Raw genomic sequence first — 24,738 nt, 5'->3', positions numbered from 1 at the left:
CAGCACTCACAGACCCCTGGAGTGTCCCTGTCCCCACGGCCCCCAGGACTCTCCCTGCCCTTGTGGACCCCCGCAGCTGTCCCTGTCCCCACGGACCCCCCTGGGCAGCCCGTGCCCACCCGGGCCACCAGCAGCGCAGGCCTGTTCCTTGGCAGCTCCCAAACTTTCTCCAGAAGGTCCTGCTCCCACTGCCCTTTGCTCACGCGCCGGAGAGCCCCCAGTGCCCCCGTGCCCCACGTCACACGCCGCCCCGCTCGCCCACCAGCCTGCAAGCCAGCCCCTGTGGCTCCGGGCTTTCGTGGTTTGAATTAAAACCAAAATAAACCCCGCAGCGAGACAGAGCCCGGCTTCGCCCAACAGCACGCAGCCGTCCGCCTCCCCTCCGTCGCGGGGCGGGCGAGCCGGCCTTAGGAAATTAAGTAAATACCAATGGAGGAGTTGAAAAATAGGTTACCTTGTAATTGAATTTTTTTTTTGCCGGCAGCTAAAGAAAAATTAGCCTTCCTGCTATCTTGTGCAGCCTGTGTGTTTGAGAACTTACCGGGGTGTGTAATAGCTGAAGGGGTGGCGTGACGGCTCCTTGGCCCAGCCTTGCCAGCCGCCTTACTCTGGAGCTCTGCTGGGGTTTTTTCCTCCCTCTCCCCTGCCTTTAAACTCCACGAGCTGCCAGGGAAATCTAGAGCTCTGACGGCTCGGAGCAGCCAAGATCAGGGCTCCTGGCAGAGCCATGTGGCCCCGATCCCGTGCCAGGAGCCGGGGGGAGCCCCTCTCTGTGGGAGACCCCAGCTCACAGGTGCCGTCACCCCATCCCATCACCCATCCCACAAGTGGGTGCTGCTGCCGTGGGGTAGCACAGGCTGTCGGGGGGGGGGGGGAGGGTGGTTCAAGGCAGAGCACCCCAAGTGCTGGTCACCGAGTGGCTGGGGGGGTCGTTGCCCCCTGCTCAGGGCGACGCTGGACCCCCAGCACAGATGGGCAGTGCAGCTGTGGCGTGGCTCTCCTCCCCGGTGCCTGCGGCAGCTCCTGATGCAGCAAGACGACATGAGGGTTTGATTTATGAAGCTGGTGCGTTAGTATCATTCCCCCCCCCCCCCTTTTCCACAACGAGCCGTTTGCATAGTGGGTCCTGCCATGCTGCCCTCCCTTCTTCCCATTGGCACCCAGGTTTTGGGGACCATATCCCAGGGAAAGGAGACCCGCAGCCCAACGTGGGTACCGCACCATCATCCTGCAGAGAGGGAGATGTGCTTGGTCCCCCCGGAGCCAGGGACGGCTCGAGCACTGGGCTCCCACCCCTGCTACCCGCTTAGGGTGCAGGATCACCTGCGCAAACCTTGCCAGGGGCTGTGCTCTAGACGCTGTGGGTTCTGAGTGTGGGTGGCCGGGGGCTCATGGGTGATGGGTGCACCCCGTGCTGGGGAGCGGGGTCCCAGCTAGAGGCACATGGAGCAGTCTGGGGCACCCTGAAAGCATCTCCAAGTGCCCAGCATCGTGATTTCCATCCCCAGCAGCAAGTCGAGGGCTGGGGGTGTCGCTCCTGGGTGCTTGGCTTAGCCCCAGCCCTGATGTGGGGTCTCACTTCTGGCCTCATGGGGCTGGGGGGTCAGCAGGGGCTGCACAGGTACCACGATGGTGCTGGCCAGCACCCCCAAAATAGCTGAGAAAAATCTATATTTCACCAGGGATTGGACTTACACTGCAGCCCCTTTCTCCTGCTGCCAAGCCCCTGAGCAATTTATCCTTCCAGCTACTCCAAGAAGCGATAAAACCCATAGGTCACTTTTTTTTTTTTTTTTTTTTTTTTGCTCAGCAGTAATTAATGGTTTAATTAACACTCGCGACATCCAATTCCCATTGCTTTGCATGAGCAGCCTCCGCTGCCGGGGCCTCAATGCAAACTCTCCGGTAACAGGGAAGGGGGGGAAAGGGTTAGCTGGGGAGCCGGTGGGAGCTGCCGGCTGGAGGCCACCCATCTGGCCGAGATTTCTCCTGAAGCTGGAAACTTCTCCTCCTCCTGAGCAGCAGCGTCCTTTCCAACACGTTTCACAGCCTGCTTTGCTTCTGCACGGGCTTGTTTACGGTGCGGCGGCTTTTACGACTGAGGGAAGAAACCGGGCGCCATGAGCGCGCGCTACGCACGGCCCTCGTTATTTACTCCTAACGATTTTCCAGTATTTTAACACCAGTCCCCGAGAAATTTTAGTTGTCCCAAGGAGAATAGCTACTTGTAACCGGTTGCTAATTACAAGTATGAATGTCAATTAATTCATTTAGCTAATTATCCACTCTCTGAGCATCACGCACCAAAGAACTGTAAAAGACGGGCATATGGTGAAGGATGGGAAGGAAGAGGCTGGTGCCTGCGTGCGCTGGCTGGGCGGCGGGGGCCGGGGGCGCGCTCGCCGGGTGTGCCGGCGCGCCGGGGTGGAGGGATGCCGGCAGCGCGAGAGCTGGGGGAATACAGCCGCGCAAGCCATAATTACAGCATTATGCTAATTGGGCCTGGAAAACATCAACCCTCTCCTTCCGACTTCTGTTTGGAGGCTTGAGCGTGGGTCAAGCATCTAAAGTGTTTCTAATTGTGCTGTTCCCTCTGACTCGGAGGAGGGGAAAGAATAATTTTCCCCGTGTGGAGCAAACCTCTTGATCTTAGTCGCTGGCTGCAGAAAAAAACAGTCCTAAGGAGGGAGGGAGAGATCCCTGAAGAGCTTCCTGGCAAGGGGCCTCCGTGCTAAAGGTGGGGAGATCTGCTGGAGGGTGCTTGTTGCAGTCTGGCTCGTTGGGGCACCTGGGCTGCTGCAAGCGGGTAGGAAACCATCCCGCTGAAAAATAATCTTATTTGCTCTTCCAAAAAAGGAAAATGTCTTAAAGGAAAAGTTATTTTCCGAACCGGTCGGAGTTAATCGCATCTGGGTGTGCAGCGTTACCTGTGGGACACAGAACAGGTTGTGTGGGGCAGAGCAGATGCCCCCTCCCCGCTCTCAGGAAGCCGATGAAGAATTGCAGATTTTATGCCAGGAGCTGAGCAGCAAATGCTCCGTGGGGTTCAAGTCCTTGGGCAAAGTGGGGCAACAATCTTCAGGGGGGAATCTCCATCGCCATGCTGGGATCAATCACTCGGTGCAGTGCTGCCTCCTCCACCCCCCAAAGGCTCCCAACCCTTGGTGGGCAAGCACCGTCCTGGGCTGGGCCACCAGCTCCGTCCCGGTACAGGGGTACCGAGGTGTCCCGCCTCACTGCACTGGGGGCTGGGGCTCTGATCAGCATTTCCCACGTCCAGCCTAAAATTGGGGTCACTGAAGCCCCAGTGCTGCAGGGGCAGCACCCACCACATCAGGTAGTGATGCTCAGTGCCCGCTGCCAGTGCTTCTGTTCCGGTGCTTAATTTACCAAAAGAAAAAGGCCTTATGACCTGTTGAATTTGTTTAAGTTATTTCACTGCCGGCTTTCCAACGGCAGTGTTTGTGCTGCCTGTGCCTGCAAGGAGCTTTGATCAAACTCTTGTACGTCGATTACCAAGATTCACTTATAAAAGCACGTAAATCTAATACAAATGGAACAACATCTTCGTCAGACCCAAGAGGCTGTATCATTAATGCAGTGACACGGCAATTTGCATTTTGTTTCTTTGTTATTAAAAAAAAATATTTTTATAAGCTCTGTTAGAAGGCAGCAGGTCAGGGAGCAGCTGCGTGCATTGGAGTGGCTCCGGAGAAGTTTGTGGAAGCTTTCCCAGCCAGTGAGCCCAGTGTCAGCACCATGGCTCTGCGGAAAAACCCAAATATTTTCAGGCAGGTTTAACTGGGGAGGGGAAGAGCCCAGTGCTGATGCGGTGCTGTCTGTGCCGAGTGGGCTGGGGGAGCAGCCGGGCACCCCTGTGCCCATGGCTGGGGTGATGGGAGGAGAAGAGGGGGTGATGTGTGGGGCTGTGGAGGGGACCCAGGACACCATCTCAGGGGCTGCTCGCTGGGCAGAGATGGGAGGGAAGCGGCAGCACCCTGCTCCGCAGAGCGGTTGGCAACGTGCCGGTGCCTCCCACCGTGCTCCCCGGCTTTGCCGCCGGCCCGGTATGTTCGCTCCTGTCGGAGCATCCAGAGCAAACCTCCGGAGTGCCGGCTATTTTCCAGGCAAAAAGCACATTTGCTCAAGCGCTACCTTAAGAAAAGTTATGCATGACTATATTTCAGGAAGCGGGAGGGGGTGTGTGCTGGCCCCGTCCCAGGGCTCCGTGCCAGCCCTGGCCTTGACGCCCACGCCCGGTGCCGGCCGCGCATGCAGGTGTCCGGACTCTTCTCCTCCAAGCCAGCCGCCGCCTCGCCGCTGCCTGCAAATGCTCAGCTTCTTCTGGCTGAGGTGAGGGCTGGGGGGGAGCTGGGGATGATGGGGACAAGGCGGGGGGACCGCAGGGCTGGGTGAGCGGGAGCCAGCATCTGGCACTGCGGTGGAGACTTGGCGGTGGAGCAGTGGCTTGTCCTGGCTTGCGTTGGCGTCAGGCAGCTCTGCCGGGGGGAGGATGTGGGGTGACAGCCCCTTGTGACCCCCCGGCTGGCCCGGGTGATGCCCTCCTGCCCTTGGAGTTTGCAGTGGCGCCACCATGGTCAGCACTGGTGGCTCACCGAGGGGGATGTGGCACCCTCCGACTGCAATGGGGACAGCAGGTGAGAGCAGGCAATGTCAGCCCTGCCCCAGGTCTTTCTGGGGGTGCCGGGAGGGGTGCCGGGGGGGTGGCTTGAATCAACCTTTTCTCACTTAAAAGCAGGGTAAGATATTTGGGAAGCGTGGGCACAGGGCTCCCAGCACCATCGGGAGGACAGAGGGATGCGCCAGGGCTGGCTGGGGCAGCGTGGGTGGCCAGATGGTGTGGGTGGCACGATACTGTGGTGGTCTCTACGGTGGTGGTCTCGACTGAGGTAGTCTCAGCTGTGGTGACCACCGTGGTTGAGACCACCAGGGTGGAGACTATTGCACCACTATGCTGTCCACTTTGGTGGTCCCCACCCTGGTGGTCTCAACCACGGTGGTCACCATAGTTGAGACCACTGCAGTTTTGACCACCAAGGTGGAGACCATTGCACCATCGTGGTCTCCGCTGTGGTGGTCTCCACCATGATGGTCTCCACCATGATGGTCTCAACCACAGCGATATCCACTATGGTGGGCTCCAACTTGGTGGGCTCAACCATGGCGGTCTCAACCATGCTGGTCCCGATGATATGGCATTCTCCTCCTCGGGAAAGCCGTGGGTGGTAGGGCAAAGGTGCCTGGGCTGGGCCATGCTGTTTGTTGTCCCCACACTTGTGAATTTTGGCCCTGGTGGTGTTTGCAGCTGTAACAGGGGGATGCTTGGGCTTCGCTCTCCCCCTGGGCTGAAGACAGCAGTGCCAGGGCAACTTTTCCCCTTGGGACACTCCCTGGGAGGACTTTGCCCCCATGCCGGCAAACTGGCACCAGCCTTCCCGGGAGTGTCCCAGGAGCCCCGGAGAGCAGCTGGGCATGGATGGGGGTGTGGGCTGTGGGCAGGGCCAGATCTGGGGATGCTTCACCCAGCATTGAACCAACCTGCGGAGAGGGACATGAGGGGGCTGGAGGAGTCCTCCCTGCACTCACCCTGCGCGAAGGTTTCCCATGGGTGGTGGGTCTAAAAGAGTTGGCCTCTTGTAAGGGGAGTCATCCTTGCACCACCCCACACTGCCTTTGGCCCTCGGTTTGCACTTTCCTGGCCCTATGCCTCGCTTTGCTCCGTGAAACCTTAGGGAAAGCATGATGTGTCATCCCAAAAATACCCCCCCGCCCTCCTGGGGTCCCACTGAGACCCGCCATGGGGAGCTGCCACATTTTCTCACCATGCCAGGACCCGGCGGTTCAGTCCCTCTTGTCTCAGCGGGGCCACCATCCTGATGGCCCTGCAAAGGAGCCGGCACCCTGTACCCCGCACCCAGGCAAGTGTCACGGGTCTTGTCCTGGGGACCCTGCTCCATCCTGGCAGGCGTGGGGTGATGGAGCTGAGCCATGTCAGGCATCTCTCCTGCCGCTCGCCAGTGGGGGTCCTGCTGGAAGGGACATCTCCCCTTGCATGAAACCTGCCTGTCCCATCCCGGGGAGCACCGGGGCTCTGCCGCTGCAGGCACTGGGACTGGTGGGCCAGGTCTCGGGGGAAGGAGAGCCCTCACTGCCCTGTCGAGATGGCAGAATTTCTCAAAGTAGGTCAGGTTAATTTTTTAATGCGTGCAGATTTGCTTGTTACCATGGATATTGCTCAATTATACACCAATAATCCCCCATGAGAACTTCATTGTCGCTGCTTTCCTCTCCCCATCTACCCCCTTTTTTTCTTTATATATTCCCAGGGAGGGGTAAGGATGCACTGAGGAGCTGGGGTAGGGGTAGGAGACCAGAGACAGGTGATGGAAAACGGAGGTTAGGCATTCGGGAAGTGGCACTGGGATGGTGGGAGAGCTCTGGAGGGCAGGCGGGGGCAGCTTAAGGCATGGGGCTGCCCCACTCTTCTCAGAGCCCCACACAGCCGGACCCTTGCCCTGGCTTCACCTTCATCCCTCCCTCCCATCTGCTGCGTGTGGATGGTTAAAGCAAACACGTGGTCTCAAGGGTCTAGGGGAAGGACCGCTCTCCTGCATCCCCCCCCAGCATCACCCCTGGGGGCTGTGGGACCTGAGGGGGTTTTGCCACGGTGGTTTCCTGGTGATTTCCCAAGAGGCCAGCACCCGCTTCAGCGGCAGAGAGCATCCAGGGAGTCTGTGGGTGCTTGAATGCTGCGGGACAGCCCCTCGCCAGGGTATAGGAGAGCAGTGGGGTGCCACAGGGTTCCTCTCCCCCAGTATCTGTGGAGCTGCTGGGGAGTCCCCCCGCTCTGCGCCACTCCCCCAGTTTGCTCTGTAGGCTCCTTATGCCTTCGGCAGTGCAGGAAGTGAGCGTGGCAGGAGGCAAGAAAAATAATCTGCTGGAAGGGTGTTTTTTCCTAATGCAAACTTTTTTTTTTTTGGTAGAAGTGGGTCACTCGAGGGGTGACAGAGTAAGAGCATCATCGCCTGGGTACTGCATCCCGTTGCCATGGTGACCCGAGGGCTGCATCAGTCAACAGCTTTAAAAATGTGACAGTTGAGTGAGGCTGAAGATTTTAATGAGGACAGACACTTGCTCGCTTAGTTTAGATAACTGAATACTCTATAAATACCCACCGGCTGAATGGTTCTGGGTCTCTGGAGCGCGTTGGCGACGCGTGGCCGGGGTGCTCCCCTTCCCCAGGCAGAGCCCTGCACTCCAGGGTGGGAGCGTGGGCTGGGGCTGCCTCAGAAATAGCAGCAGGGATGGATGCAAGGCAGACGGCTCTTTTTTTTTTTTCCCCTCCTGCTAACCCAGGGCAGAGGACAAGGTGACAAGTCTGCAGAGCCACGAGCAGGTTTGGGTTGCCAAGGTATGGCCCCAGCCACGTGCCCTCCAGCGTTGGCTGCTGCGGCCGTGGGGTGTGACAGGGCCACCTCCTGCCACTGCCACAGCATTGTGCCCACACTAAAGCAAACCCGGGGAGCAAACCTGTCTTGCTCAACAGGAGACTAACTTGTGGCATGGGTGGGTGAGCCATAAGCAACCTCCCAAGCCTCAACAGCAAGTCTGGAGAAGTGGAGGAGCTGAGGAAAGCAAAGCCCGGTGCCTCTGAGGAAGGGAATGGGAGGCTTTGAAAGGCTCAGCAGTGCCACTTGCATCCATTGCTGCTCCAAGCACCTCGCTTTGTAACGGGCACAACGGACACGTGCCATGAGGTGCCCCAAGGCCAGCTCCTGTGAAGGGCTGGTGGTGCAGGAGGCAAATCTGCAGCTTGCACTTTTTAGACCCTGTGCCAAAATCGGTCAGTCCTGCGCCTTGGGGAGTGAGCTGCCACCTCTGGCAGCCCAGCCGGACGCATGTGGGAGAGGTATGTTTGCTGGGACAGCTGGGGGCACACCAACAGCCCATCAGTGTAGTGCTTAAAAGCAAACTGTAGATATAAAGCCTCTTCCACTTTTTTTTGCTGCAGCTGTCACACTGCCTTTTCTTATGATGCCACCGCTGTGTCCAGCCAGGACCCGGTTACACTGCCTGTGGCTGGGGAGCCCGTGGGCACCCAAGGGCACATGGTGCCCTTGGGGGATGCCAGGGCTTCACAGGCAGAGGGGCCAGAGCAGGGCACGGCGGCGTTGCCGGCAACAGGCGCTTCCCATTTGCTGGCCCCGGTACCACCTGCACAGAGTGTGAGTCCTGCCTGCTGCCAAAAATATGCTCCCGGCTTGTCTTGTGACCATGGCAGTGTCACCGTGCCAGCCAGGGGAGCTTCAAGACACAGCCCTCTGTCACATGTAGCACCATGGAAAGTATTGACGCAGCATCACTGACCAAGGGATGACAAGCCATGGCACTGTGCCCAAGGTTTGGTCCAGCACCCCAGAATAGCTGGGACTCTTTCCATTACAGCCGGCGAGCACCGTACCTGACCCCCGAGGAATGGCAGGCACAGCCCTGGCTCTGCCCTTCTCTGTGTCGGCTCCGGCAGCCCCTTGGATAGGTGCTGGCAAGGGGCCGGTGGCCGGGGATAGGACGTCAGTGTGGGGTGTGGGGACAGCGTGACAACCCGCCGTGCAGGTGACTACAGCAGACGGCAGTGCCCCGGCAACTGCCACGCACGCTGCCTCGTCTGTCAGGAGTCAGCCACGGGCATCCCGTGCCCCCAGCTCTGCCCGTCCTGCTGTAACCGGAGCCACTCTTCTCCTTTCCAGGTGTCTTTTAAAAATGGTCAAGGAGAATATTGTAGTCCCTGAAGAGATCTTGAGCTTCTGTTGCAATGGCCTCCAGGTACCCCCCTATGCTGTGCAACTAACCCCGGGCATCCCCGTTGTGCCAGTGGCCACTAATCAGGGCTGTGCCAGCAGATGCCACCCCATGCCGGGAGCTGCTCACAGCCCCGCACTGGCTCCGGTGCCATGTGCTCCCCAGGCGTTCCCCACCAACATCCCTGGCCTCTTGCTGGCTACCGTGGGGTCAGGGCTGTTCCCACAGGGTGCCGGCTTTTCCCCTGAAATTTAGAAACAGCGAGCACCGTGAAAACGACCAGCGGGAGCTCCGACCAGGCTGGCTGCTCGCTTTGCAGCAGGCGGCTTCGGAGCTCTTTGCGTTGCTGGCTCGTACCCCAGAGCCTGCTGGCTTCCCGAAATAGCTCCCTGGTACTTGTGTAGGCACCTCGGCACACTGGGAAACATCCCGGGAGGTTTGCGAAGGGCTTTGGAGCCTGCTGGAGGGGCTCCGGTGGCCGGGGGTCTGCATCGCTGTGGGATGGGGGGCCCCTGGCCGTAGGCTTGGCTTGCCACGTTTGCCGCCTTCTCTGCCAAGGTTTGTGCCGTTCCAGGGATGTCGTGTACCAGTAGCTATGGAAACAGAGGTTAGACCTGCTAGAGAAAAATGCTATTCTGAGAGGCGGTGAGCTCAGGGTAGTCGGGAAAGCTTCCCTTTCAGCATAAACCCATCTTTAAAAGAAGCTGGGCAATCCGAAGGGCAAAGAAGCTGCTGCAACGGGGCTCTCGCAATAAGTGCTGCGAACAGGAGCCACAGGGGGAGCAGAAAGAGGAAGGAAGGGCTGTAACGAAGCCCAGACAGCTCCTCGTGTCTCCTCAATTACTCACCAGGCTAACTGAGTTCAGCCCTTGTGTAACACGGCTCACTTGACATCTAATCAGCTATTTTTCTTGCCGACACAGTCACAATACCAGCCCCTGTCTCCCAACTCGCCTCCCACCGGGGTGACAGGCAGGAGCAGCTCTGTGCCCAGCAACCTGCAAAGCCAGCAAGGAGCGTATCTGATTGTGCGAACAACCCCAAACCAAGGATGCTTCCCCCTCCCTCTGCTTGTACCAGACAGGAAAAACTACTTCTGGTGTTTCTTTGGCAAAGGCGAATGTTGTTGGAAGGTGTGGAGCATTGCTGCGTGCCCAGCCCTGGGCGCAAGCCCTGGGAGCACAAAAACACCCCTTGCTGCGGTACCCTAAAAATGAAGCTGTCAGGGGAGCAAAATTCCTCCCCATAGAATTGATTGACTTCAGGAGAGGTTTTGCATGGTTTTCAGGGGAAAGCAGTGGGGCTGGAAGGAATGGAAATTGCCTGGAAACCTGCAGCAATCATCCATGGAGCTCTTTTTAGAGGTTTTTTTTTCTTCCTTTTGGCTGCAGGCATCATGTCTTTGGCGAGGGCTGGGTGGGATTTAGTGGTGCCTGGGGCTGAGGTTCCCCCTGGCTCTGCTTGGGGAGGGGGCTGCATGGGTCACTGTTTTCTCAGAGGATTTTCCTCCCGTTTGGGTGAAACGGAGCTTTTGTCTCCTGCAGGGCTCGACCTCTCTGCTGCGTGCCCGGGAGCCAGGGGAGCAGGAGGAGGTGCCGGGGGCCATGGCAAGCCCCTCACCTGCCCGCAACCCCACCGAGGTGCAGATGAGCCAGCTGGTGCTGCCCTGCCACACCAACCACCGTGGCGAGCTCAGCATCGGCCAGCTGCTCAAGTGGATCGACACGGCTGCCTGCCTCTCCGGTAAGCCATCCCCTCCCACCGGAGCCATCGTCCTGCCAGGCCGGGAGGGAAGGGACCTGGCAGTGTCCCCAGGAGCTAGCTCATCAGCAGTGTGCTGGGCGGTCCAGCATCGTCCCTGGGAGCTGACGCCAGCTGGGGACCTGCGTCATGCCATTTTGCTGAGTAATTAGAGAGCAAACGGGAGCAGGACCAGAGGGGGAGGAGACGTGTGCTGCAGCATGCACGCTTGCTTGGGCACAGATCAAAATCAACACCTGCTTTTCCCAAAATGCTGCCCTTTTCCTTGCCTGGAGCACAGGGCATGGCAAGACCAGGCTAGTGACATCCCCAGTACCCCAGCAGCAGCCGGGGAGCTCTGATGGACCGGGCTGAGCTCTGCTCGGCAAGAAATGATGGAGCTCACCAGATCTCCAAGCGTGCCATGCAGCCCTACCAAGCAGGCCACCAGCTGCTGGGCACGGGGAGGTTACGGCAGGGAAACAGGTGCGATTTTGCAGTTTGATGAGGTTCCCAGGGCAATTTTGCAGTTTGAGGTTGCTGGAGTCCCAAGGGAAAGCCGGTCTGGCAGGGCAGCTTTAAAATATTTGCTGTATATAGGGAGATGGTATCAGCTGCCTGTGCATCCCCGCAGCGGCCAAAAGCACTGCAGGAAGGCAAACAGCAGGGCAGCGTGCCTCCTGGTTATAACATACCCTCCAACCCTTAGAACATCTGCAAGCCCACACTGCTACGGGGTGGAGAAACCCCAAACCGCCCTCTTGTCCCCTGCAAACATGGCAGGCTGGCACAAGCAGGGAAGGGGATGCCAGCCTGGGTTTCATGGGTGCCACCAGCCCCGCGGCAGCAGCGGTGGGGCAGAGGCGTGAGTGTGCCCCTCGCATGCTCAGCGTGTTGCTGCAGGTTGCTGATGCAGTTTGTTTTTCCTTTCCAGCCGAGAGGCATGCCGGCTGCCCATGCGTCACGGCTTCCATGGATGATATCTATTTTGAGCATACCATTAGGTAAATACTCCGCTCTTCAGCGGGGCATGGGGGGGGGGGGGGGAGGGTGGGTTTGTTCCCGTCTGCCGAGTGCAACGTGGACGGTGGGGCTGGGGCTGGGGTAGGGAGCAGCATGCTGGGGAGGGGAGGAGATGCGGTGACAGTGCCAGGCTTGCAGGGCAGCCGGGGGCTGAGGCTCTGGCTCCGCTGCAGGGCTGCGGACCGACTGTCTGCTCTGATTTATCCGCTGTCTGGTCGCCTGGGGAGCCCCTACTGGGTTGGCTTCCCGGTATTTCCCCTGACCCCAGCTCCTCCCTGGCTTTGTTCAAGAAACAGCTCTGACTTAGTGCTCTGGAAAACTTGAATCTTGCAAATCGTGCCTCTGTAGCGGCAGTGTGGGTGGCTGGCGTGTGGTGGGGCATAGCCAGCCACCCACCCACCGGCTGCTGGGGGAGGTGGGACCTCCCTGCCCATCGCTTGGTGAGATGCTCCAGGCTGAACTTCACCCGGCCAAAATCCCCTCCCAAGCTTGTCGTGGCACCCTCTGGGTGCTGCCCCTGCAGAGGTGCCCACCCTGATGCACACAGCCCCTTGGGCTGCCACGTGGCAGGGGACAACGTCTCTCCTGACCTGCAGCTGTTGTGGTACAGAGGGCCAGGCACCCTCCCAGGGGTCTGCCCTCGTTTGCCGCACGCTCCCGGCATTGAGACCATTCCCACCAGGCGTAGGTCTTACATGCCCTTACCAGCCCCTGTGAGCCCTGGTGCTGGCACCCACCTTTCCTCAGCTCTCGGAGCCTCCATAACCCCCATCTGCTCACCCCTGGGTGCCATCTCAGGGGGCTCCATGCGTCTTTTGGTGCACTGATGAATGTCCCCACAGGGCCTGATGGCAGAGGTGCCAGCCTGCTGGCAGAGGGGTTTTGGGCACCCCTGTGCCCTGGGGACCTGCTGGCCAGAGGTTATCCTGGTCAAGCAAGCCATGCCGTGTAGGATCCATGCTGCCTGGCAGCTCCCTACGGTGCAGGTCTGGGGCAGAGACCAGCGTGGGTGCCCAGGGCTGGTGCTGGGGTCCCAGGCTGTCGGCCAGTTTGTTTGGTGCCGGCAAGTCTGACTCACTCCTGAGTTTCACCATCAACCCCAGGAAACGCTGAACTCCCACTTTCACCATCTCACGTCGTGGTACTGGTGGGTTGGCGAGGTTGGGAGGGCTGCCCACCGCCCTGTGGCTCAGCTGCGTGCCCAAACCGTGGTGTGGGGATGTGGTGCATCCCCATGTGGCACTGGCAATGGTGGCACCATTGGGATCGATGCCCTGTGCCAGGCGGACTCAGTGGGTGCCGTCTGTGCCTGGTGCCACGTGGCTCCAGCTCCCGGGGAAGCGCTGCCTGGGAAGCTTTTCCCTGTGGGTTTCAGGAGTGGGAGAACAGACCCAAACCCTGCTCCAGAGCATTAAATCAAGCCCCGCAAGGCGTTTGTCCCTCCTCGGAGTGAGGAGTTGGGCACTGCTCCAAGGGGTCAGGGAATTTGCGCTGCTCCTGGCTCAGATCCCACTTGCTGTGGTCCAGCTTAATGCTCTGAGCAAGGGGCAGGGATTTCCCACAGAGCTGTCTGAAGGCAGAGGAGCCTTGAGCAGCATTTGCTGTCTGTTGTCCTCCTTGCCTGGCTGTTTGTGCTTTCTGCCACCCTCCCACAGTGAGGGAGAGGCAGGGAGCACACATAGGTGCTTGGGGGAACAGAGAAGACCCCAGAACATCACTGACTTAAAAACTCACCAGCTGGGCATCAGATGCTCTGCATCTCTCAGCCCTGCCACGTGGAAGTGCAGCCTCCCGGGAGGACTGCACATACCCTTGAGCCAGGGTATTTGTGGCCTTTATGGCACTGGCTTGTACCGTTTGGTAAGGAGAGAGAAGATAAAGTGGGTTTGGGGCTGTAACACAGACAGACGGGGCTCACATGCCTGCCTGGACTCCTGCCCTTGCGCAGCCCTCACTGCAAACCCAGCCGGAGCATCCGTGCGACCGCTTCCATCCCCTCTAACCCTCTCCCCCCCATTTTGCTTTTTCTTTTCGCACCAGCCAGCCCTATATAAACCCTCCTGGGCAGCGGGACGGGAAGAGCGGTGTCTGGTACGGATGTGTGCAGCCCTAGAGCAGCCAGCCTAACGCAGCGCTGCCGTGAGTTGGGAGCATTAACCCCACTGACGTGGCACGGCCGGGGGCGACCGGAGGCTGCGCATGTAACCCCGCTAACATTTCAGCATGCTGCGGTGGGCACCGGGCTGCCCCGGCCGTGGGGGCCGTGGCGGGGGACGGCTGGAGGCACCGTCCCAGCCTCATGCCACCCCTGCTCCAGCCAGAGCCAACGTGCAAAGCGTGTCAAGCAGCTGAGAGGATCGTGGTCGTTTGAAGCCAGACGTCATGTGCGGGAGCAAGGGGGAAGTTACAGCGCCGAAGCACGTGCTGACTCTTCCTCACTTCTGGTTTTGAGCCCTCCCTGGTGCAAAGCTGCAGTGGCAGCTATAGGGTTTATTTTTCCAGAGTTTTCTGGCATTGGTCTCTTTCAGGGGAGAAGAATATTCCTGATTTAATAAAGCATTCAGTAAAGACTGTTTGCTGTCAGTGTTGCCAATAAGCTGCTCATTTGGTCAGTACCAGTCTGGAGCAGGTTAGGCTGCAGAGCTGAAGCTGTCTGTGTGTTTACTCTGAAGCCTACTGAAGGCACAGAGGAGAGCTCCTGGGCTCTGTGAGCAGCAGTTTGCTGTCAGATGTTTCATGTAAGAGATGGTACAAAATGATCCTGGCTGGATCCTGGCTCCTGCCATCTCCCAGTATCCCAAGGTGTCTGTCACTGGGAGGCCCTAGAGAGGAGTTGGGATGAGAGCAACGAAGGTGCCTGCAGCCGTGGGGCTGCTGCTGCCACCGGCCAAGGGCCTGTGGGTCAGCCCCGTGGGTGCCCTTGTTGTGCAGGACAGTGCATGTGAGACTGGAGAAGCCGTTTGCTCTGGCAGAAGCATGCATGCCCGCGTGGCAGGGGGTGCCAAACAAGCCCCGGGCACCTCTGCACCCCTCAGGTGTCCTGGCAGCACTGCAGACCTGGGGACCTGTTTGCACGTGGCTGCTTGGGGGTGACATCTCACCACTGAGCTGGACACCTGTGGGCTCCCACGTCTTGCAGGTGGCTGTCCCTGTGTCCTGCTGGCCATCCCAGCACGTCCCCACTGTCCCTGAGGCAGCTGCTACTGCAGCGGACAATGGGCCATAATGCCGTGGCACCTCGGTGGGGAGCTGCTTGATGCCGGTACGTGTGATGGATAACCACAGTGACCCCCACATGCTTTCTCCTTTCTGTTTTTCAGTGTCGGGCAAGTTGTCAACATCAAAGCCAAAGTGAACCGAGCTTTTAACTCCAGCATGGAGGTTGGTCTGCCACCCCCTGCCTTCTCCCCCTGCCCCTGCCCCCATCCCCCTCACTGTGCACCTGTCCCTGCGAGCCACGTGTGCCTGTTCACCACTGCCAAACGCAAAATCCCTGAATCCTTTTGCGGTTCTCAGCTTTGAACCCACATGTCAATCCCCTCCCGCTGGGTCTGGCGAGGGGTGCGTGGTGGGATGCGGGTCCCCGGGGAGCAGAGCCGGCTCTCAGGGGTGCTCTGCCCTCTCCCAGGTGGGCATCCAAGTGAGCTACGAAGACCTGTGCAGTGGGAAGCACTGCAGCATCTGCAAGGCGTACGCCACCTTCGTGGCATGCGGCCCCTCCGGCAGCAAGGTGAGTGGCAGCTGGGGGCTGTGGGGGCTTGGCTTTCCATCGGGGCACGTGCCATCGCTTTGTGGCTATCAGCACATGGTAAGGTCAGTGATCCCTTATCCTGCGTTTGCGGGGTGCCAGGCTCTCAGCTCAGCTCTGGGCACAGAGGGCACCTGCTGCTGCCATGCCCTCCTCTGCCCAGGGAGGGCAGGGACGCACCCCCCCCCCCGGCACTGCGGGATGGCTCCTTAGCATCGGTGTCCACCCCAGCTCTGTGACACCTTCCAGGGGGTCTCTATCTGTCTGAGGAGCCCTTTGGCCCCTCCAGGAGCAGCTATAACCCAGGAGGAGCACAGCTGGCTCTGTCGCACATACGATGGGATGTATAGAGCCACAGGAGTGCGTACCGGCGCCCGAAGGAGCCCTGCCTTCTCCCGCGGTGGGACTGCACCCTGTCCACGTCTCCTTTGCAGGTAAAGCTGAAGCCACTGACCCCGCAGACAGAGGAGGAGAAGATAGAGCACAGCATTGCTGCCGAGCGCCGCCGTATGCGCCTGGTCCACAAGGACACCCTCAAGGACCTCCTCACCCGCAGCCCCCGTGAAACCGGTACCGTGTCCTGCAGCCTGGGCTTCCAGCCCCAAAATAGCCCTGACACACACCGGTGACATCCTCCTCCCTCAGTGGGATGTGGGGGAAGAGTGGTGATCCCCGCGGAGGTTTGGGAATGCCCTGGCCATGGAGGGGTAGGGATCAGCCCCACCATCCTGGACCCTGAGACAGGAGGTAGCGGGGGTTGATACAGTGGGAGGGAAGGTGGCCATGGGGAGAGGAGGCAAGGACTCGTGGGGTGCCAGAAGCAGGGGTCGCAGTGGCTGGCTGGCACGCTGATCCCTGTCCCCCCTACTGCGGCAGAGCTGGAGACGCGGGACGGCAGCGCAGCAGTGCCAGCGGAGAAGACACGGGTGGAGAGCGTGGAGCTGGTGCTGCCCCCACATGCCAACCATCAGGGCAACACCTTCGGCGGGCAGATCATGGCCTGGATGGAGAACGTGGCCACCATCGCAGCCAGGTGACCCCACAGGGATTTGGGGGAGGGGGATGGCATGCCCAGAGTGGGGACACAGCTGGGGCAACCTCTGGCTGGGTCAGGCTACAGCCAGGTTGTAGGGACCCTCCAGGGGGATGATCTCCAGCACAGCACCCTTGGGCGATGCCATACAGGGAGTCCCATGGGTGCATCGTGCTCGAGAACCCCAGGGCGAGGGTTCATGCTCAGCACAGCCTGCATATTGTCCCTTCTCCTGGCTGGTTTTGGCAGTTGAAATCCAGGGCTGATATTTTTTAGGGTCTCTTCAGATCTGGGTGGCTTGGGGAGGGTGCGTGGGGCTGCCGGGCTGTGTGGCCACGGCCGGGGTGTAACTCCTGTCCCCCCAGCCGGCTGTGCCATGCCCACCCCACGCTGCGCGCCATCGAGATGTTCCACTTTCGGGGACCATCACAGGTGGGAGACCGGCTGGTGCTCAAAGCCATCGTCAACAATGCCTTCAAAAACAGGTGGGTGCCAGCGACGGGGGGTCCACATCCCACCCTCCCAGCGGCTCTCCACTCCCTCACCCCTTCTTCTTCGCTCCCTCCCCCCAGCATGGAGGTGGGGGTCTGCGCCGAGGCATATGGCCAGGAGATGTCCGTCGGCCGGAGGCACATCAACAGCGCCTTCATGACCTTTGTGGTGCTGGACCAGGAGGGCCGGCCCCGCACCCTGCCGATGGTGGCACCTGAGCCTGGGGTAAGGATGGGACCCCTGGGACCCCCGGGAATCTCGCTTAGCCCTGAAAGGTTCTCAGATTCACAGCAAAATTAATGCAGTTTTGTGATGACGGAAATGAAATTGCTCAGTAGCAAGTGAATTAAATTGATTGCTCGGTATAACTAATAATAAAATAAACCACTTGCCTGTGCAGAGATGGAGACATATTAGCCATGCAAGCCTTAACAGAATATTGCCTGCAAGTTCGAGCTCATCTTTTATGTAATTCAGGGGAAAGAATGCCAACCTCTTCAGTTGTTTTTACCCTCCAAAGCATCCTAGTCCACAATTTGCTCAGATCCAAGGATTTAAGAAAATCTGTCACATGGGCATAGCAGGGAAGCAAATATATGTGCACCTCAGGGTACGCAGTAGCAAGAGCAAGTGATGGCATCACCCTCCCCTTGCCTGATCCATGCCCACCTACCTGATTTTTCTGATGCCTTAAAAACTATGACTCTTCTCCTACCCTCCAGGAGAGCATTTCAGGGCTAGAGCCGGGCTCCCTGAAACTCCTCTCTGCCTGCTTTAAAACACTGCACTGGCACTTTCTTTGAAATAAGCTGCTTTTTGGGGGGTTTTATTTCCCCGGGAGGGGACATTTGCACATGCTAGGGAATGCAATTTGTGTTTCAGTGGCTGTTTGCAGCTCTGCAGCTGCACTGAGGGTTGTTTCCTAATGTGCCAGTGCCCATCGCTTGATCACAGCGTGGTGGCAATGCTGAAATAGCTCACGGTTAATCACTAACCACCACTGCCAGTGTAGCTGGGGCAGCAGCCGGAGAGCAAGGGATTTCACCTTCCAGCCCTTCCCTGCTGGATGTTTTGCCCACTCCCAAAAAGACACGGGGGGGGGGGGTTCCCCCCTCCTTTTCCTATTAACCTAATGTGTTTTTCTGGTTTATCAGGATGGAGAGAGGAGGTACAGAGAAGCCAGTGCTAGGAAAAAAATTCGGCTTGACCGGTGAGCAGAAAAACCAAGCGGGATGTGAGGATGGAGGAGGGAAGAGAGGGGAGCTTGGCACTGGGGTGCAGGGACAGCCTGTGGGTGATTTGTGTCCCACCATAAGGGAAACTGTGCCTTTCCTGCAGAAAATACCTCGTCTCCTGCAAACAGACCGAGGTGCCGCTCTCCGTGCCCTGGGACCAAAGCAACAAGGTAGGGTGCTGCCCCAGGGGGGTCGCTGCCTCCCACCCCTCCTTCCTGCCCCTCACTTGCTGCCCCTGCCCCAGGTTTATCTGAGCTACAACAACGTCTCTGCGCTGAAGATGCTCGTAGCCAAAGCGAACTGGGTACTCGCCAGAGAAAAGGAGAAGGTACTAAACCCTTTCCCTTCCCCCCAAGCCGCTTCTTGCCTCCCAAGGGTGGGCAACTGGGGGGCTCGGCGGTGGTGAATGTGTCCCAGCCCGTGCCCTGTGCTCCCCAAGGTGCGGATGTACACGCTGGAGGAGGACAAGTTCCTCTCCTTCCGCATCGAGATGTCAGTCCACATCGCCGCCAGCCGAGCCTTCTCCCTGCTCTCTGACCTGCGGCGCCGGCACGAGTGGGACAGCCACTACGCGTGAGTGCTGCGGGGCTTCCTGGGGCACCTGGCCCTTTCCAAAAATCACATCCTAAATTTATGGCTTGTTGATGAACATCCCTTTGAGCTTTCCTGGAAGCAAGGGTGTTGCCCTGGAGCCATGACCGCTCCTAGACACCTTTACCCATCCTGGCTCCACCTGGGCTGCTCTTTGCTGCAAAAAAAACATCTATTTTGGGTCCCTCAAAATATTTTGGGTGTGGCGGTGGGCTGTACATGTGTAAGCCCCAGACTGGGGGCCACAAAGGGGTTTCTCTGACCAGTCCCCTTCTGCCTCGCAGGAGCGCTGTGCTTGTCCAGCAAGTAGACAACGATGACATGATCTACCACGTGGTGAGCCAGACACTCAGCCATGAGAACAAGCCACAGGACTTTGTCATCCTTGCGTCCCGACGGAAACCCTGCAGCAAGGGGTAACTGTGCCCAGCCCTGACCCCCTGGTCCCCCCTGGCTGGGCTGTGCCGGCTCACTGGGCTCTCTCCTCCTCAGGGACCCCTACGTGGTGGCCTTTCGGTCGGTGACGCTGCCCACGCACCCTGCCAGCGCTGGCTTCACGCGTGGGGAGACGCTCTGCTCTGGTTTCTGCATTTGGCCAGAGTCAGAGGAGACGAGCAAGGTGGGATGCTGTGGCTGTGCCGTGGAGCTGTGCCACCCACACCCCGTTGGGGAGGCTCTCCCCACCGCACGTGCCCCTGCTAACCATCTCCTGTACCTCGCAGGTAGCTTACTACAACCAGGCTACGCCGGGGTACCTCAACTATGTCACCACCAACGTGGCGGGACTGTCCTCCAACTTCTGCGCCACCTTTGAAGCCTGTGAGAAGTTCCTGCTGAAGAACAAGGAGGACCTGATCGTGCGGCTGCAGGACCTCTAGCGCCGTGGCACCCCTGCTGATGGATGGACAGGCAGATGAGGTGGCACCACTGTGGTGGAAGGGGACATGGGTTGGTGGCGCCCAGACCCTGCTTCCTGGGAGGCTTTGGCCTGAGCGAGGTCCCAGTGGCTGGTGTGGAGGGGCATCACCGTACCACCTTGCCCCTTGCGCTGATGTGTCATGCCTTTTCTTCTTCCTTCTTTTTCTATTTAGAAATTTTATAAGCTGACGTGCAGGACTTGGTTTTCTAGTTCACTTAACACTACTTGAATCTTTATACGATACAAAGTCTTCCTAAAACAGTTTGTTTGTTTTTTACTATTTCTTTATGGGGGAAACTGGTTCCCTTTGAGGCAGCACAGGGAGAGAGGGGACAGTGATATGGGCAGGGTGACGTACCCCTCCTCGGTGCAGGGGTGGCCAGCGGAGCATCCCACTCCCCCCACAGCTGCCCAGTGCTGCTCCTCTTCCTGGCAGGGCTGGCAGACAGCCCCTGCTCCCACTGGGCTGAAATCCTACCCCATGGGGCTGTGGAAGGAGTGGCAATAAAAGTGCATTAAAAGGAAAAAAATACTTGTATGTGCTCTGGGTGAGCGTCTGCTCCAGGGGTTTGCTGCGTGGCTGGTGAGTGTGGAGTGGAGGTCCATGTCCATGTCCATGTCCCTGGGTGAGGAGGGTGACAGGGCTGCTCAGGGTCACCTGCCCCAAGAGCTGCTGCCTGGGGCTCAGGTGGAAGCAGGGGGTGTCAGCCAGCGCTCTGTGTGAGTGGTTTTTGGGGACTGCCTGGAGGCATTACCACCACAGCAGGGGCAGCGCAGGCTGGTGGGGACCCAGGGGCTGCCTCTCATCCCTGTCCACTGGGTGCACCAACACCTTGAGACCTAAACCCCAAACTGCCTCAGGGGCACTGAAAAAGCAAAAAAAAAAGCCAAAGCCAAACCTTGTTTCCCTAAGTCTGAGCAAGGCTGCCAAGGACACGGGGAATAGGTGCAGGCAGATACTGAAACACTGAGCCTCAAAGGCTTTGATATACCCATCCCTAATTGCCCTGAGCACTAATGACTTGAGTGCCTCCAGGGGTGTTTCCCTACCCCAGCTGCTTTGATGACAGCACAGAGCTGTTTTGATATCCACAGCAGCAGGGGATGGAGTTATGACCATTGCAAAGACCTTGCTGCCAACCCGCTTCACCCTGAGATGCTCCAGGAAAGCCACCAAAATGTGGCACAGGTGACGGTGGAAGTGCTGTTCATCAGTCACACCCCAGGGGACATCTGCCCTCTGCCACAGGCGTGCTGAGAGCCCCCTCCCAGGCTTTCCTGTGTCACATAGCCAGAGGTTTTCTGATGGCATTGAGGTTTCTGAAAGGCTTGCTGCCTGCTGGGAAGGGAACGAGCCCAAGCCCGGGAGCCCTTGGGCTTGCAGAGCTTCGGGCACAGCAGGTTTAACGTGGCCCCAGGACAGCAGCCGTGCCCTCGCCTTTGCTAGCAGAGTCCTGGTACGCTTAACCCGGAGCGAGGGGTTTTGCAGAGTTTAACCGTGATAAGCAAGCAATGGTGATGCTGTGCTTGGGGTAAGATGAGGCTGTGGGGTACCAGAAATGAGCACAGGGTTTTTTCCAGGCACCACAGGGTGTTTTCGCCCTCTCTGCAGCACCCAGCCCCTAGAAAGGTGCTTCGCCACCCAAATTCCCCGCTCGGTTTATAAGCAGAAGGAGCTGCCTGCCCCTCTACCGCAGGCGCCGGTCAGTGGCTCCCCTTCCCGGAGCTGGCTGCAGCCATAAACCCCTAATCTCTGCCATATCTCTGATCATAAACATCTCCATGCAAGGCCTGGCACGGCGCTGCCCCGACCTCCCCCTGCTGCACTATCACCACGAGATAAAGCTGTCTCAAGCTGAACATGGTACAAAACATTCAATTTTTATGGAGCCCTCTTATCTCCCGAAACTCAGAGCAATCCTGCCTTTTTATCACCGGGATGCGAGCCATCCTTTCTACTTATCATTAGAAATTGCTGCTGCTTGATTAAGTGGAGGGAATGATGTATTCGCCTGAACATTAAACTTTAACTGACCTCTCCTTCTCCTGAAGTATTGTGCTTTTTCCCGCTGTGAGGCCACAGTCAGCCCTTGCCCTGGCCTGGCTGGGTCCCTGGAGGCGCCGGGTGATGGAGCAGGAGCGACCTGGGGGCACGACAGAGAGCTGCAACGGTGGGAAGCAGCTTGTGGTTTATGTACATTTGGGAGACAACTGCAGTCCTGCGGATCCGCTGGCCCTCCGGCACGGGGGAGCGTGGACAGCAGGACGGGGCGGCTCGGAGCATCCGTGCAGCACCCATCTCCAACTGCCTCATCCCACAGCTGGCTCCCAGGGGAGGAGGGATCCACTGGCAGGTGCATTGGAGCCTGCTGGGAGCAGCCTGCCCTTACCAGCCTTTCCCAGAGCCCCCCAGTTTGCCCTCCCCACCAAATGCACCGCCTGAGGGCCAATTTAGCAATCAAACCCTATTCTTCTTTTTCCCTTAAAAATCAGAAAACCCTGCAGGGTGTCACCCCCTGCTCTGAACAATCCTCCCAACTGTGGCTTTTTTGTACAAAAACACCCAGCTGCCTTGCTGCTCTCGGTTGCTAATTCCTGCACGGAGGCAAACGATTTGGAGAGGCAGATCTGGGACCCTGGCGAGACAGGGCTCCGTGCCGGCTGCCCGCAGTGCCCATCGCTACCTTCCTGCACATGGGGGTGCGAGGAACAAAGCCCCACCACAGGACCACGGCTGCCTTCCCTGGGCCCCTGCCATCACGCAGCGGACAGAGCTGCCAGGGGATGGAGTGGGGAAGCATCCCAGAAATGCCAAGCTTTCGGCAAAGAAAAGGCCACAAAGACAGCTGGGGATTTACAGACCAGCACTCCAGGTGGGACCCGAGCACCTTCTCCAGTACGTGATGCTACCATCATGAAAAGGTTTCGAAGACCTGATTTTATAGATGCCTAAATAAATACATGGAATTGATATATAAAAACACAGCGTATATTTATCTGTTTTGCAGAGGCAGAGGGATGTAATTAGATGGCAGCGCCTCTTTCAAGGCTATCCCTGCTGTAATTCATGCCCCGAGGTGGCTGGCCAAGGGGAGGAGGAAGAATAAAGCAAGGGGCAGAATTGATGGGCTGCTCCCAGATGCTTTGTTTTAATTAATTTCCAAAGTGCTCCTTGCAGCGGAGCAGGCAGCTCCTTCAAAGCCTCCTTCCACTCACTGCTGATTGTGCCAGCGTGAGGTCTGGGGCAGCGGGGTGAGCCCGGCAGCCAGCCCTGCTCCTTCCAGCCCCCAGGCTTGGCTCTTTGGTTAAAGTGTGCAGAAGCTGTCGCTGTTTTTAAACAGGGGGACTTCTCCCTGGCCAGGAGGCCTCTTTGATGGCCACAGCATGGGCAGGCGTGTTTTTCAGGGCTTTTCCTTTCCCCCTTTTTATTGACTTTTTGCATGTTCCTGCTGCCAGGGGTCAGCTGGGGCTTTGGCTGGACTTTGCTGAAAGTCCACCCAAAACGGCTGGTTACCGGGTGCTGACGCAGTGCCCTGCCCCTCAGATAGAAGGGGTTTGAGAACGGGGTTTGCAGCCAGGTCAGGTGTGTGATGGTGGGGCTGGGAAGGGGCTGTGCCAGCTCCCAAGCTCTTCCCGAGTAAGTGGGCTCAGGAAGCCGAACTGCATTTGGCTTGCATCCATCAAGGTGACAGCAGCAGCTCAGTGCTGAATCTGGGGGTGGCTTGGCTGACATGAAGGGACCTGTCCCCATCCAGGACACCATGCTGACCGACACAGAGCCCTCCAACACCATCAAACTGCTGCACCTGCTTTTCCTCTCCACCTCCTGGGGAATGCAGATCTGGGTGACCTTCGTGGCTGGTAGGTTGCGGTCCGTGCGTGCCGCTGTGGCTCTCTGCCTGGATGGGAGGCTCAGGGGAGGGGGCTTTCCTCCAGGACCTACCCGCTCTCCCCCCTTGCAGGGTTTGTGATGGGCAGCCACCTCCCTCGCCACACCTATGGTTTCATCCAGCGCGAGCTCTTCCCCTACTACTTCCACATTGGCTCCACTTGTGCCTTCCTCAACCTGACTCTGTTTGCCATGTACCACCCCAGCGAGCTGCTCAGCGATGAACAAACGACCCAGGTAGCCTCCCGCTTGACAAGGCAAGCTGGCCATAGGCCAGATCCTTTCCTCTGCTCCACTGAGACTGGTTTGTAAACGATGAGGAGGTCCCATGCACAGCTCTAGTTAAAATAAACGGGTTAACATCCAGATTGCAGCAAGCCCGGTGTGTGAAGGGCTGGGGTAGACGTGTAATCCACCACGTGTGAGATGCTCACAGCGGGCTTTGCTCCCCTGCAGATCATCGCCTTCTTCGTTTGCGTCGCCGCTTCAGTGCTGAACACGCAGTGGTTTGGGCAGGTCACCTCCGACATCGTGGCAGACATGCACCTTGTTGAGCGCCGGCACGGCCTCGGCCAGGAGGTCGGGCTGTTTACCAGCGAGTCCTGCAGGCAGCTGCGCGCCTCCAACCCCAGCTACCGGCAGCTGTCCCAGCAGTTCACCCTCTACCACGCTCTGTCCTCCCTCTGCAACCTCTGCTGCATCGTGTGCAACGGTTTGAGCTTGTACTACGTGGCTGCCCACCTCTCCACTCTGTGAGAGCGGGACACTGGGAGGCAAGGCTGGCTGGCCAGAGCCAACACTCTGGGAAAAGGAAGCCATCCTGCTGCCTTGCTGTAAAGTAACTCTGAGCTCTGGAGATTAAAATTTCAGCATCCTCAGATGGAGATACTTTCACTGTATTTGTGCATGCTGTGGAAATTTAGGAATAGCAAAATGGAAATGCTAGCTGTCTGGGGCTAGCCTCCACGATCTAAGTAGGAGTGTCTATGGTTGAACAGCTTTCTAATGCCCTGTGAACTAGATGTGTCTAAAACTGCAGCATATCTCCGCAGTCATGGAGAGATTGCAGAAGAGAAAGAAAGGAGAGATTTAGAGTTACTTTTAATTAAGTGCTGAAAGCTAATACAGAAGTCCAGAAGACCCTGTATGTTGACTGTACTGGTTAGTGTAATGGATAAGGTTGTTATGTTTGGGTTTAGAATTACTGTTTGTCATTCTCTTGTAGTATTTCATGAGGTGAGAAAAATT

General features: G+C 58.3%; 2 protein-coding genes across 5 annotated transcripts; both read left to right on the top strand.

Moving 5' to 3' along the window:
• Window positions 1-1,810: 1,810 nt before the first annotated feature.
• Window positions 1,811-20,131, top strand: ACOT11 (acyl-CoA thioesterase 11). 4 transcript variants are annotated; one of them, XM_080406208.1, is made up of 19 exons: window positions 4,269-4,353; window positions 7,005-7,115; window positions 8,769-8,844; window positions 10,365-10,563; window positions 11,495-11,564; window positions 13,624-13,674; window positions 14,904-14,964; window positions 15,212-15,313; window positions 15,766-15,901; window positions 16,208-16,364; window positions 16,730-16,849; window positions 16,937-17,081; window positions 18,011-18,066; window positions 18,195-18,261; window positions 18,336-18,419; window positions 18,531-18,664; window positions 18,967-19,098; window positions 19,175-19,301; window positions 19,405-20,131. In XM_080406208.1, the coding sequence occupies exons 3-19, from the start codon at window positions 8,782-8,784 to the stop codon at window positions 19,558-19,560; spliced, it is 1,860 nt and encodes a 619-aa protein (XP_080262334.1). In that variant the 5' UTR covers window positions 4,269-4,353; window positions 7,005-7,115; window positions 8,769-8,781; the 3' UTR covers window positions 19,561-20,131. The 4 variants fall into 4 exon arrangements, with proteins under 4 accessions (XP_080262332.1, XP_080262331.1, XP_080262334.1 ...); XM_080406207.1 differs by having other exon boundaries at window positions 7,005-8,844; XM_080406206.1 differs by lacking the exons at window positions 7,005-7,115; window positions 8,769-8,844 and having other exon boundaries at window positions 1,811-4,353.
• A 1,649-nt stretch (window positions 20,132-21,780) lies between these two features.
• On the top strand, window positions 21,781-24,637 carry TMEM205 (transmembrane protein 205). The gene is made up of 3 exons (XM_080406239.1): window positions 21,781-23,462; window positions 23,564-23,727; window positions 23,947-24,637. Exons 1-3 carry the CDS (start codon window positions 23,333-23,335, stop codon window positions 24,244-24,246), a joined length of 594 nt encoding a protein of 197 aa, XP_080262365.1. The 5' UTR covers window positions 21,781-23,332; the 3' UTR covers window positions 24,247-24,637.
• Window positions 24,638-24,738: the final 101 nt, after the last annotated feature.

The sequence above is a fragment of the Falco punctatus genome (assembly GCF_963210335.1).
Source record: "Falco punctatus genome assembly, chromosome: 11".
In the NCBI taxonomy this organism is placed as follows: Eukaryota; Metazoa; Chordata; class Aves; order Falconiformes; family Falconidae; genus Falco; species Falco punctatus.
Note: the sequence above shows the minus strand (reverse complement) of the source record. Positions and strands in the feature narration are given on the sequence as shown.

Bases quoted from the DNA above. Each gene is read 5' to 3' on its own strand.
- TMEM205 (XM_080406239.1), top strand. From the start codon at position 23,333: ATGAAGGGACCTGTCCCCATCCAGGACACCATGCTGACCGACACAGAG. The intron at 23,463-23,563 runs GTAGGTTGCGGT...CCCCCCTTGCAG, and splicing joins CTGGGTGACCTTCGTGGCTG to GGTTTGTGATGGGCAGCCAC. The intron at 23,728-23,946 runs GTAGCCTCCCGC...GCTCCCCTGCAG, and splicing joins GCGATGAACAAACGACCCAG to ATCATCGCCTTCTTCGTTTG.
- ACOT11 (XM_080406205.1), top strand. From the start codon at position 3,884: ATGGCTGGGGTGATGGGAGGAGAAGAGGGGGTGATGTGTGGGGCTGTG. The intron at 4,354-8,768 runs GTGAGGGCTGGG...TCTCCTTTCCAG, and splicing joins CTCAGCTTCTTCTGGCTGAG to GTGTCTTTTAAAAATGGTCA. The intron at 15,314-15,765 runs GTGAGTGGCAGC...TCTCCTTTGCAG, and splicing joins GCGGCCCCTCCGGCAGCAAG to GTAAAGCTGAAGCCACTGAC.